This window comes from Sceloporus occidentalis, unplaced genomic scaffold, assembly GCF_023333645.1.
Source record: "Sceloporus occidentalis isolate IW3139 unplaced genomic scaffold, rSceOcc1.0.p SCAF_268, whole genome shotgun sequence".
Classification (NCBI taxonomy): Eukaryota; Metazoa; Chordata; class Lepidosauria; order Squamata; family Phrynosomatidae; genus Sceloporus; species Sceloporus occidentalis.
The window spans coordinates 70258-84517 of NW_028317248.1; the positions used below are offsets into that span (position 1 = coordinate 70258).

Here is a 14260-nt window from a genome sequence, read left to right on the forward strand (position 1 = left end):
AAACTACAAAGTGCCATTAATCAGATGCCACTGATTGGGGTAACTTCATTAGACTTTAGTCCCCAACTAGATTAGTTTGATCCTTTTTGAATTGTGGGGCCCAGAACAGGACACATTATTCTAGGTGGGGCCTGAACAAAGCAGAATAGAGTGGCACTATTACTTCTCTTGTTTTAGACACTATACTTCTATTGATGCATCCTAAAATCACATTGGCCTTTTTAGTTGCCGAAAAGTACTGTTGACTCATGTTTAACTTGTGGTCTACTTGGACTCCTAGATCCCTTTCACGCGTAGTTTCATTCAGCCAGCTGTCCCCCATCCTATATCTGTGCGTTTAATTTTACCACCCTAAGTGCAGTACCTTACATTTCTCCGTGTTGAAGAATATTTTAATAATAATAATAAAATTTATTTATATTTTCCCGCCTCTCCCAGATGGATTTTGTTACCTTTGGACCAGCTTTCTAGTCTATTCAGGTCATTTTGAATTTTGATCCTGTCCTCTGGGGTATTAGCTACTGCTCCTAATTTGGTGTCATCTTCTAATAGGATAACTATCCAAGTCCTTGGTAAAGATGTTGAATAGCACTGGGCCCAGGAGAGAACCCCACTGGACACCCCACTGGTCACTTCTCTCCAAGATGAAAAGGAGCCTTTGTTGAGCAACCTTTCGGTTCGGCCGGTCAACCAATTAGAAATCTATGTTACAATTACCTTGTCTAGCCTGTTTCATGTTTTTGTTTTATATACTCTTTAATTTGGTTAACTGCTATTAAGGGGCATAGCTATGAGATTCTATGATATGAAACCTTTTAATAAATGAACAGGTAACACAATCCTATATATTCATATTATCAGACATAACTCCAAATAATGTTAGCCTTTCAGATGCCAGAACGTCCCTCTCATTCTTCAGTGCAAGAAGCAACACTTCAGCTGCCTTCTAGAAGATAAAGCAAAAAGGCTTCCAAAAGAACTGAAGCCTTGGGCAAGTCACACTCTCTCAGCCTCAGAGGATGGCCATGGGAAACCCACTCTGAAGGAACTTGCCAAGAAAACCCCTTCAGAGACTCCCATAAGGTCACCATAAGACCTGGAAACAACTGGAAGGCAGACACCAAGAACAACATTGGGAAATAGGTGCAAGCCTTGCCTTGGGCAAGTGTAATGACTGGGCTCCAGTCAATGGAGGTCTTCTTCAGGCAGAAAAGGGAGGTTTATGCAAATGCAGAATGACATCACTGCTACGGAAGGCTCTCTTGACCAATCAGAGAGCAAGATAAAGGTTCTTCTGGAAGCTTCCGTGAGAAGGAGATATAAGGCCTGAGAGACCAAGAGACAGTTGGGGGAATTGTGTCGGTTGGAGATTGAGAGAGAGAGAGTTAAAGAGTGGATCTTGGAAGTTAGTCTTAGAATTGGATGTTTAGGTCTATTTAATATTTTATAGCTTGTATGAATTGAATATTATATACTTACAAATATTGTACCTGAAAGATTCTTAATACCTTGTGTGACTTATATTTCAGATATATTTGATTATTTATAACTGCCCTGGCCCAGTGCTAGGGAATCCTGGGAACTGGAGTTTATTGTGGCATCAGAGCTCTCTGACAGAGAAGGATCAATGTCTCACAAAACTACATTTCCCAGAATTCCTTAGCACTGAGCCAGGGCAGTTAAAGCGGTCTCAGATTGGATTATTGCTGCAGTGTGTTTTGGACTTAGGTGACCCTTGGCAAGCCACACTCTCTCAGCCTCAGAGGATGGCAATGGCAACCCCTCTCTGAAGAAACCTGCCAAAGAAACACCATGATAAGGTTGCTTTAGGGTTGCCATAAGTTGGAAACAACTTGAAGACACACATGAAGAGCAGAAAAATGTGCTATTTCTCAGGTTGTACATGGGAATGGAAGGCAGTGTGGTGCAGTGGTTTGAGTGTTGGGTTACAACTCTGGAGGCCAGGGTCCAGTGCCCCCTCCTCCATGAAATCAGCTGGGTCCCATGGGCAAGAAGCCACACTCTCTCAGCCTCAGGGAAGGCAATGGCAAACTTCCTCTGAACAACTCTTGCCAAGAAAATCCCAGGAGAGGCTCCCCAGAAGTCAGCAATGACTTGGAGCACTCCACAAAACACTACAAAGCCTCAAGAAAGAGACAGCGTGGTTCAGTCGCTGGAGCATTGGACTATGACCCTGGAGCCCAGGGTTTGAATGCCCTCATGGCCACAGAAACCCACTGAGTGACCGTAGGCAAGTCACACTCTCTCAGCCTCAGAGGCACTTGCAAAACCACTTCTGAACAAATCTTGCTAAAAAAAAGCCTGCAAACGGCTTCCCTTATGGTTGCCATAAGTCAGAAACAACTTGGAGGCAGAAGATGACAACAAGAGCAGTAACACCACTAACAGGGGTTAATCACACCTCACAAGCCAGACAGAGAGAGAGAGAGAGAAAGAAAGATATTGACTATGTGTCTGGTCAGGAAAATGTGGGAGTTGTTGTCCTCAGTTCAGAGGGATTGGAGGGGCCTTACTGCAGGGCAGGACCCCTCCCCTTTCTGGCCATGTGGATGCTGGGAGATCTAGTCCAGGGAATACACTGTAAATCCCAGTGACAAGAGAAAAGTCTACTACTGCCTTTCAGATCCACTTTGCCCCAAATCCTTTATGAGGCCAGAAACCCCTTTGTTAGGAAGCGAACCCCGAATATCTCAGGAAGGCCCTATATCTCCCAAGGACCCCTCCCTCCAGGACCCCCTTCCACTCTTCCATCAGTATCTCTCTCTCCCCTGAAGGCCTCAAACTGACAACTGCCAAGCGCTGAGACAGAAGCAGCCATTTTGTGCTCTGAAAGCCATTTTGTGTCCAAGTGGCCATTTTGTTTTCTGGTGGCCATTTTGTGTTCCTCTGTACATTTTGTGTTCCAGCAGCCATTTTGTGTTCTAGTGGCCATTTTGTGCTGCTTGTGACTGTGGAGAATATTGTTCCAGAACCTTCTGTGAGGCCTCAGTTGAACAGAGGCTTCTCTTTCTCTCCTGAGGCTCCAGAGTCAGAAGGAGGCCAGGCTCCTTGGGCCAAAAGGAAGGAAGTGTGTCTCTTTTATGTCTCTTTTCTGAGAGGGTTTTCTTATTACACAGCTCTGCTCCTTCTGCGGAACATGGGTTTTAAAAGGGATCAGAAATGGGGAGGATAGTTTTAATACAAGCCTTATTCTTATTCTTCACAAACATTGGGCTTTGGCTTCTAAGAGGAGGCTTCTCCCCCAAAAAGGCCAAAAGTAGCTCCTTTGGGAGGTTTTAAAAATCTCCCCAGTTTTCTCATTAATAGATTTTCAGGGAAGAAGGAAGGTGGCAGACCAAATCATCTCCTGTTACCAAGAATGATACATACAAACATACAAACAAACAACAAGAAAAAGAATAAGAATTATACAGACAAACAAACTTCTTATATTTTAAAAAAGCAAAACCATTTTAAACGGGATAAAAATTTGATTTGGGTGATTCTATCATTTCCCAATCGATTCAGGCTGTATCTGCACTACAGAAATAATCCAGTTCAAAACCGCTTTAACTCTCCTGCTTCCATCCTATGGAATCCTGGGATTTGTAGTTTGTTGTGGCATGAGAGCTCTCTGGCAGAGAAGGCTAAGTGTCCCAAAGGTACAATTCCAGGATTCCATAGCACTGAGTGGTTAAAGCGGTGTCAAAGTGCCTTATTTCTATAGTGCGGATGCAGCCTTCTTGGGAAAGGGGCTGATGCTGGGGAAAAGAGGAGGAATGCAGAAGGAAAGGAGGATGGACGGACGGACGGACGGATGGACGGACGGACGGACGGACAAACAAAGAGCCACCTGCAGCTGGACTGGCCTCCCTGAGCGGTCAAGACCTGAGCTGGGCTGTGGATGATGGGCACTATTAATATTAATATCTTTCACTATTGATTGAAGTTAAGGAGGGGATCAGGTTCCTCCTTTCAATAGCTTCAGGAAAATGTTTAGATGTTGTTAAGGTTTGGAAATCCTGTTTAGGGACATTTTTTGTTCTCACAGCCATCGGGTGCCATCATGAAAACGTTTCTGTGTTGTTTAGGTTCAGAAATCCTGTTTGGGGTCCCTTCCGACTTTGGGGCCTTTTCATCCTCCATTTTGGGTTCCCTGAAGGCCTCAAACTGCCAACTGCCAAGCACTGAGACTCAGGAGGCCATTTTGGGTGCAGGCAGCCATTTTGTGCTACTGGTGACTGTGGGAAATAATGTTCCAGAACCTTCTCTGAGGCCTCAGTTAAACAGAGGCCTCTCTTTCTCTCCTGAGGCTCCAGAGAGAGAAGGAGGCCAGGCTTCTTGGGCCAAAAGGAAGGCAGTGTGTCCCTTTGTGCCTCTGGCCCTCCATTTTGGAGTGAAGGAAGGAAGGAAGGAAGGAAGGAAGGAAGGAAGGAAAGAAGGAAGGAAGGGGTCTGTGGGAGTCTGAGCAAGGGAGGCAGGGACCCAGGGCCAGTGGGGAGGCTGGGCTTTGGGGGTTGGGAGAGAGAGGTGGGGAAAGAGACCCTCCCTTTGGGCCCTAGCTGGGGAGGGTCCACCGGTCCTTGCCTCCCCCTTTGGGAAAGGAGACCCCCTCAGCCCCCTGGACTCACTCCTGCCACTCATTCCTAGGACTGGGACTCAGAGGAGTTTCCTAGGCATTGTCACCTTCTGCCCTCCATGGCCATTGGCACTGACCTTTCCCCATTGCCTTCCCTCCCTCAGCCCTTGGACCTCCTCCTCCTTCGCACTCAGAGCAACCCTTCTCTACGGCTGAGGAGACGGCCTCTGACCCAGGGAAGCTCCAGACATAAAGGACTGCAGAAGAGACCTTTCTGGGGCTGCAGGAATCAGGGTCTTTGTACTGAAGGTAGGTCTCTATTCCTGGAGCTGAAAGAGGACATTTGTTTAAATGTTTCAGTCCAGAATGGTATGGAAAGGTTGCAGCTGAGAGACTGAGCCCATGATTTGCAGGCATTAAGTCCCAGATTCAGTCTCTGGCAGCACTGTCTTCCCAGAAGATGGAAGTGAGATTTCCAGACCCAGACACACAGTAAGTCCTTTGTGTGGGGACTGTGTGTGTACGTGCTGTTTACTAGAGCTTTGTGAGATATTTGTTTCATGGAATTTACATATGATTTCACTTCTCAAGAATGACCACAGTCCAGGGTGCAATGTTCCATCAAAGACCTATACATTTATAGACTTTTGTTTTTTCAAATGCACCACATTCAGCATTGTGCAGACTTTTTAAAAACATGCAAGGTAAAGTGAAGTGAATGTGATTTTGACAATAGGTTCATTCAGAAACAGTGCACACAAATGTACATGCATCAATTTCTGCGTGCCTTCAGGAAACAAAGAGAGGTGATGCACACCTCATGCTCCATCTCTGACCGAAATATAAACACAGCAGTTAAGCTCAGATAAATGGTCTCATTTGCAAAAAAATAAAATAATTATTTTCACCAGTGTGTAAATGAGGAGGGGCCATGATGAGAGGAGGCCATGGATCAGATCCTTAAGGTAATGCAGGTCTTATCCAGCCCAGGAGCTAGAGCTTCTCCACCTGGGACATAAAGAAGGTCCTCCACCTCTTCCTCTGTGTGAATGAGAAGTCAAATTCTCATCAGTGATGATGACACAGCCTGAAAAATTTGCATTCCTGCATTTAAAAATCTGAGGAGTCCTGAATCCTGTTGGTTAACCCTTGAGTGTAGACTCACTCAACCCATAAGTGACTGCTGATGTCCACATATAGATAAATCCAACCAATTCAGTGATTCTACTCTGATCAGGACTAAGCATAGGATACAGACTATGATTTAGGCCAGCATGTGCCTAGAACAGGATACTCCCAAGCCAAGATGGCCAGGCAACAGTTTGGAAAGTGGGCACTCTCCACATGGGAAGAGACACTCTCCGAATTGTGACTTTTTTGCATGCAGAAGGCTGCCATGGGAATTGGGTGCTTCCTTCCCATCAGCTCAATCCTCGGATGCCCCCTGATCCTGGGAGGAGGGCTGGTTACCATGGAAGGGAAGAAACTTGAGAAGAGAGAGCTCCTTTCCTGCCCTGCCTGGCCAGGGGCTTCACTGGTCAATGGAGTGCAACTGGTTTGGCCACTGGGAGAATGAGGGTCCACCATGGTGGGAGAGTTGAGTGTGAGGTATTAGAGAAGGATCCAGCTGTGTTTTGGTAGCCAGAAGGAAAGCATATGTGACCTGCATATGTCACCAGCAGGATGACGATCTTTGTGACTTTGAGTGCTGCAGGGTTTCTTGCCAAACCAAGCCTAACCCTGGTCTCTTTTCTCAGGAACTTCATCTTGGCCCCCTTGTACACTGCTTTGGGGTATCTTTTGCTGGACGTGATCCAAGTGCAAGGCCACCAAGACCTCTCTACCTAATGGCCGACACAGGGGCCAAGCGGAGGGAGTTGGGCTCCAAGAGAAAGAGGTTGCCGAGGTACAACAACTCTTTTGTAAGTTGCCACCCTGACTATTAATTTCTTTTTTTAAAGTTTTTATTGAAAATATTAAAAATTACAAATGACAAAAAGACATATGACAATCCAATTACATTATCAAGCAAACCCTTTTATCTATTAGACTTATGTAGATTTCTTTAAATAAACTTCCTGGTTCTCCAGATCTCTCCAAAAATAAAAACCATTTTATTTTAACTGAACTCTTATCTCTTTACCAACTATTTACCAATGGCTTCTTAATACTTCTGAATAAAGGCTTGAATACCCGTTATCACGTTACTTTTCTATACTTTTTTCATTCCACCTTATACCATATACTATGTTATCAATATCACCACTGTGTTGTTTATTTATTTTTCTTCATATATTTACCTTCATATGTTCTATATTTCATATTTTCCAATATCATTTCAACTCTTTTGGCATATTCTACAATACTCATCCCAAACATTCCACTCTTTGTAGAAATTATCTAATGATTTATTATTTACAAAGTAAGTCAATTTATTCATTTCGAAAAAATCTTAACATTTTCAATCCCCATTCTTCAATTGTAGGACATTCTTCTTTTTTCCATTGTTTTGCAAACACTGACCTTGCTGCTATTATAGCATAGAGAAGAATTTTCTGACTATTAGTTTCATTTGTGTCCCTGCTGGGCCACCTCATGAAAGCAAGGGAAGAACATACTGTCCCAGTGTGGCAGAGAGAGTCCTGGATAATCCTCTGTCACCTCATTTTTTCAGGGGCTTTGAAAATGTCCTAGTTCTCTCTCCTCCTCGCACTTTCTCCCTTCAGTTCAGTTGCTGCAAAATGTGTTCCAAGTTCAAAAGATGTGTGCAGCTCAACAACTCAAAAGAGGAGAAGGGAGGAGAGAAGGGGCAGGGTCTTGCCCTTGCCAGGAGTTGGGGGCCAAATCAAACTGCTGTACCCTTCCTCACTTTTGTGATCTTCATCATTAACAACTTTGGCCATCTTGACCCCCTTTTGGTGTTGCTTATCCAGATGTGTCTTTCTTTCCCCATCTGTGAAATGCTGAGGGATATGGAAGAATATATCTGGAGCTAAATTGAGGGTGGGCCCAGTGGCCCTCAAGGCCAGAGTACTCCCCAGAACTGTTTTTTAAAAATGAAATTTGCCTCTGAAATTAGGTGAGATATGGCTAAATGCACTATAATTCATTGGTGACTAAATGTACTATACATGTCTGGATAGTCAGTATCTTAATCAATCAATAATATCCCAGAAATGGCCTAAATTATATTCTTTATTATATTGTATATTATATTGAAAGGGTTCAAGACAATCTGGATCTCAGAGGCTGTAGCTTTTTGCTTGCTTGCAGAATTTAAAGTTTATTTGCTGGACTGAATTCTGAAGTGTTGAAATAATATTTGCAATGCACCATGTGCTTCCCCCCCCCCCCCCTTTTATTGGTCATTCTCTGGATGAGGGCTATTTTCTATTGCAGGTGACCTTTGCGGATGTGGCGATATATTTCACCGAGGAGGAATGGAAACTGTTGACAAAGAAGCAGAAACTTATGTACAGTTCTGTGATGATGGAGAATTATGAAAATGTGGCCTCTGTGGGTAAGGAAGCTGAATCCATTGCCCTTCCTGTGGAGACTGAGGGCCCTTTCATAATTCAATGTCAGAACGCTATAATTCCACTTTAGAATTATTGAATCAAAGAGTTGAAACAGACTGCAAGGACCATCCGGTTCAATCCTCTGCCATGCAGGAATAGACATTCAAACCATCTCCGAGAGATGGCCATCCCGTCTCTGTCTAAAAACCTGCAAAGAAAGAGCACCAAACTCTGAGGGAATATGGCGCAGTACAGACCGTCAACAAGCGGCGTACCAGCACCGGTATTAGGGTTGGGAAGAGCGCATCATGTACATGCTCCCTAACCGTAATACATACCAGCAGCGCCATAATGCCAGCGCCCTGTGTACATGGGCACTGCTATTATGATGTCACGCACGCACCATGTCTAAACCTGAAAGAGCTCCTTCTGGGCACGCACCTCGTTCTCACAGCCACCAAACGGCTGCGAGAATGATGGCAGGGGGAGAGGCCCCTTTCTGCCATAGCTCTGGCTCCCATGGTGTCCAGGGGCATGAAGCCCCAAGGACATCCATTTCCAGGCCACAGGGAAGCAGCATTTTGCCGCTTCTCCATGGCCTGGAATTGTGGTGGATTGGGGCCTCTTGGCTGCCAGTACCGCTGCCCTGGCCCAAATCCTCCGCGGAAAGGGGCAGCTGCAGACCACCCCTTTTCCATGGTCAGTACTGGGCCTATATTCCACTGTTGAAGAGCTCTTACTGTCAGGAAGATCCTCCTAAAGTTTAAGTGGAATCTCTTGTCCCTGTGGTTTGCATCCATTGTTCCATGGTCTTTTTCTGGAGTAGCAGAAAGCAAGCCTGCTCCATCTTGAATATGACATCTCTACAAATATTTCAACAGGGCTGTCATGTCCCCTCTTAACCTTCTCTTCTCTAAGCTAAACACACCCAGCTCCCTAAGTCATTCCTCAGAGAGCATGGTTTTCAGACCATTCACCGTTTTGGTTTTCCTTCTCTGGACATGCTCCAGCTTCTCAGCATTTGTTTGACTTGTGGTGCCCAGAACTGGACACAGGATTATTGCAAGTGAGCCCTACCAAAACAGAATAGAGTGGCATTATTATTTTCCTTGATCTTGACACTGTACTCCTATTGATACAGCCTAGGATCACATTGGCCTTTTCAGCTGCTGCATCACACTGTTGACACATGCCCAACTTGTGCTCTACTACCATTCCTAGTTCCCTTTCACACATTATTTAATTGTCAAAACATATTCCTGTGGAATCTTGGAATTTTTAGTTTTAGTGAGGCACTATTGTTCTCCACTTTGTAAGGCTATCCAACCCTAAACTGCTAATTCTGGAATTTTGTGGGAAGGAGCCATGGATATTAATGCTTTTTGCCCCTAAATGGTCCTCAGCCCATTCCTGAACAAGTTTCCTGGCTTTTGTTTCCACTTTTCCAGGCTCTGGAGAGGCTTTGTGGGAAAAAGGCCTCCCTTGGCCCTGCAATGGCCCAGAGAGGGCCCAGCAGTGCCAAATGGCCTCCACTTCCCCAAAGGGATGCTGTGGGATATTGAGGGGCAAAATATTATGCCATATTTTTAGGCAACACAATGTGGGGTTGCCTCAAGATCCTGTGGCGGCCAATGTGACTCTCCCCAGTCCCCAACAGTAGTCCATCCCTGTCTTGGAGTTGTCTTAAAGCTGTTTTAAGGCTCTCCTTGAACCTCACCAAAACTGGAATCCAGGTCCCAGCCCCTTTATTCTGCTTTTCCTAATGCATTATTTGTAAATTGATTGTCCTGCCTTTCTCAAGAAATGAGTCTCAAAGTGTCCCTTTTGTGCATCACACTCTGTGGGTGTGTGTCTGTGATAGAGATGGAGGCAATGTGAAAAACAGAAAAGCAGGAAAGAGATGGTGAAGGTGAAATGCTGAAGCAGTGCAGATGGGCAAGAGGCAGGGTTGGAGAGCAGAGGGAGTAAGTGAAGGGGATCAGGCCTCTGGGAGCCAGGAGGGGAAGGCAGGAGCAAAGCCAGGATTGCCTAGCTCTGTGCAGACAGGAAGGGATCTCTAGGAAGGGCCAGGAGAGGGGCCTTGGGGATTGGGAGGCAGCCACCAACTCGATAGATTTTAAGACCTGAACTGGTGAGAACTGGTTCAGGCCATTGTTTTCTAACATATTTAGCAATTATGAGCAATGTCTATGAAGAGGGACAGAAAAAATTTCCTTTTTCTCTGATGTTTCTTTTCCAACCTGAGCTTGCTTGGCTCCATGGTTGATTCCAGAAGTGCTTTGTTACCTGAAATGCTGGAGTCTGGGGAGGATACTCCCAAGTGCTATGCTTTTAGGGAAATTTCATGCTTAGCTCAAAGGAGAGATTGGGGCAACAGTGATCTCGGGATTCATCCCAACTATATCAGGCCCCAAAGCACACAGAATTCCAAAGGCATTTCAAATAGGTTTCTGTGTTTTATTTAAGGGGAAAGCAAAACACACACACACATACATCTAAGTGTTCATGAACATACACAAGAACTAGGTAACAAAGGTGGTCGTGGTGAATAGTGCAAGGCTTTGCTAATGGTAATACATTACCTAGATGGAACTTGATTGCAATTGCTGAGGGTCCAGAATGGGGAGAGAAGTCAGTAACTCCCATGACAAGTGAGGCTGGCGAGTGTAGTGAGGTGTTTAGCAATGTAAACCAATGGAGTGTCTCTCTGCAACAGGACTGATGCTGATGCTGGTTTAAATTGCTTTAGAATGTTTCCTGGGTGGGGAAAGAATTGTCTGAAACTGAATTAAATGCAGTGGGTCCTTGGTGGAAATTCTTCAGCCAAAAAGGATCATCACACTGGCTCTCAGGTCCTTCTTGGCTCTGAATTTGGGTCCCATTCACAAGCCAATGTATAGCACAATCTGAAGGCGACACTCCCAGAGATCAACAATAACATAGCAGAGAACAGAAGAAAATCTCCAGATATAGGTATTGGCAATGCACTGACTATTTGCCACACTTAAAAAGAACTCATAGACACAGTTGATTTCCTCCAAGTCCTTGGAGGTTCTTTATCTTGAGTTGGAATAGAAAACAAATATGTACCAGCTCTCCTCACCGACTTCCATCAACTTCATAATCTCTTCTACACCCAACTCCAACCCACATCAATCCGCATGTGAGCTGTATACTGTATTGGTTGTGAGTCATCTCCTGGTGTCACACAGCATGAAGCATCCTCTGCAGTTAACTTGCATCATGCCTTGGGCTCTGGATCAGGACTCTATGGCCGTCTCACAAGATACGATGCCACTTTTCAATCAAAATGTTTTAACATATATTTAATAAAAAATTTTAACTGCCTGATTTTCTGCTTCGACTGATTTCCTTATGGCAGTTTCCCTACAATCTCTTCTTTGCAAGCTCCTATAAGTTAGGATACAATCGTTATATGGATTTGGGGGCATCCAGAACAGGGTCATGTCGGGTCACTCACACCAACTTTATTAATTTAACCTGAAATAGGGAGGGGTGAACGTAGGGCTAAATCTTGGGGTAACACCTTCCTCTCTTAACGCTGAGATTCAGTCTTCTCTGTCATTGTTCTCCTTTACAGAAGAACTTGTCAGTCGTGAGCGAATCCACACAACAAAGAAGTTACATAAATGCCATCACTGTGGGAAAAATTTTGCTTACAAGTCAGTCCTAGTCATGCATCGGAGAGTCCACACAGGAGAGAAGCCATACAAATGCTGGCATTGTGGGAAATGTTTCTCTCAGAAGTCAGACCTAGTGAAACATCAGAGAGTCCACACAGGAGAGAAGCCATACAAATGCCAGCATTGTGGGAAATGGTTTTCTTCGAAGTCACCCCTAGTGACACATCAGAGAGTCTACACAGGAGAGAAGCCATACAAATGCCAGCGTTGTGAGAAATGTTTTTCTTCGAAGTCACCCCTAGTGACACATCAGAGAGTCCACACAGGAGAGAAGCCATACAAATGCCAGCGTTGTGAGAAATGTTTTTCTTCGAAGTCAGACCTAGTGAAACATCAGAGAGTCCACACAGGAGAGAAGCCATACAAATGCCAGCATTGTGGGAAATGTTTCTCTCAGAAGTCAGTCCTAGTGACACATCAGAGAGTCCACACAGGAGAGAAGCCATACAAATGCCAGCGTTGTGAGAAATGTTTTTCTTCGAAGTCACCCCTAGTGACACATCAGAGAGTCCACACAGGAGAGAAGCCATACAAATGCCAGCGTTGTGAGAAATGTTTTTCTTCGAAGTCAGACCTAGTGAAACATCAGAGAGTCCACACAGGAGAGAAGCCATACAAATGCCAGCATTGTGGGAAATGTTTCTCTCAGAAGTCACACCTAGTGACACATCAGAGAGTCCACACAGGAGAGAAGCCATACAAATGCCAGCATTGTGGGAAATGTTTCTTTCAGAAGTCAAACCTAGTGACACATCAGAGAGTCCACTCAGGAGAGAAGCCATACAAATGCCAGCATTGTGGGAAATGTTTCTCTCAGAAGTCAGTCCTAGTGATGCATCGGAGAGTCCACACAGGAGAGAAGCCATACAAATGCCAGCATTGTGGGAAATGTTTCTCTCACAAGTCACACCTAGTGACACATCAGAGAGTCCACACAGGAGAGAAGCCATACAAATGCCAGCATTGTGGGAAATGTTTTTCTCGGAAGTCAGTCCTAGTGACACATCAGAGAGTCCACTCAGGAGAGAAGCCATACAAATGCCAGCATTGTGGGAAATGTTTCTCTCAGAAGTCAGACCTAGTGACACATCAGAGAGTCCACTCAGGAGAGAAGCCATACAAATGCCAGCATTGTGGGAAATGTTTCACTCAGAAGTCAGTCCTAGTGATGCATCGGAGAGGCCACACAGGAGAGAAGCCATACAAATGCCAGCATTGTGGGAAATGTTTTTCTCGGAAGTCAGTCCTAGTGATGCATCGGAGAGGCAACACAGGAGAGAAGCCACACAAATCCCAGAAGTGAACTAACATTATTTTTGTCAAGAATTGTGATGTTTTTTGTTAGGTGTGTCTGTCTGTATGTCTGTTTATACTTTAAAGTTGTATTTTGTTAGGTTTAGGTTTTAATTGCTATTAGTATATATCATTGCTTTAGTTTATAAAATTGACTGGGGATTTTTGATCGTGGTATAGGTTAGCTGAATAGAGGAATCGGATTTGTTGCAGCTGGCTAGTATAGTTATGGCAATGATAGCTCTTGGAATTTGTGGGATGTTGGTTGATGAAAGTTAGAGGCCAATATTAACAGAAAGGGCTAGTCTCTGGGAATGGCAAAAGGGGCCTTGTTACCTGTGGGGCATAGACTGTGCGTATTGGAGGTGGGGGCTAGGTTTGGAAGAGAGTGGAGTTTTAGGTTTTGGGGTTTAAATGTATTCTTTGGCTTGGGGTGGGCAGTTCTGACTTAAATACTGAATTTCTGACTATGTGTTCTTAATAAAGTTCTTTGTTGTTTCAACACACTGTACTCATTGATGCACAGAAGTTCTGCATTTGCACAAATTTGACATTTTCTTCTTTCCTCAGGCCTTAGATCCTTTTCTAGCCACAAAAACAGAGGCAAACACACACACATTTATACACACACAGAGAGAGAGAGAGAGCTATATGTACAAAGCAGAGCCTTCCCAGCCTTTCCCTCCTTAGTCCAGCTCTGCAGCATGGGCTCCATTCTGGAAGGAAGGAAGGAAGGAAGGAAGGAAGGAAGGGCGTACTCCTTCCCTTCTTCCAAAGGCCGACAGTGGAAAAAGCAGCAGCAGCAGCAAGGGCCTTTCGATCCCTGTGCATGCTGAGGAGGGGCCTTTGGGGCATCTATGCATGCACAGTCTGAGCCCCTGAAGCCATTACTGCCCTCACAGTCTGTTCAGAGGGAGGGAGTGAAGTGGGGATAGCTCTCGTCCATACAGAGGAATGGCTGGAGGGTCTTCTGGGGAGAGTTGGGGTGTTGGAAGAAGGAAGGAAGCCCCTCTTCTTCCCCCAAAGAAAAGCAAGGGGTCTGCCAGGCCTCCTGTTCTTCTTTCCTTCCCAGCCCCTCCTTGGGGGATTCCTTGGGGCCCAGGTACTGGGGGGGGGGTGTATAAATAATAAATAAATAAATAAAACTTTTATTTGTATCCCGCTTT

At 44.9% G+C, this 14260-nt stretch overlaps 1 protein-coding gene across 1 annotated transcript; it reads left to right on the forward strand.

Moving 5' to 3' along the window:
• Nucleotides 1-8338: 8338 nt before the first annotated feature.
• On the forward strand, nt 8339-13671 carry LOC149275735 (uncharacterized). Its single transcript, XM_089504371.1, has 3 exons — nt 8339-8380; nt 11950-13040; nt 13665-13671. The coding sequence occupies exons 1-3, from the start codon at nt 8339-8341 to the stop codon at nt 13669-13671; spliced, it is 1140 nt and encodes a 379-aa protein (XP_089360497.1).
• Nucleotides 13672-14260: the final 589 nt, after the last annotated feature.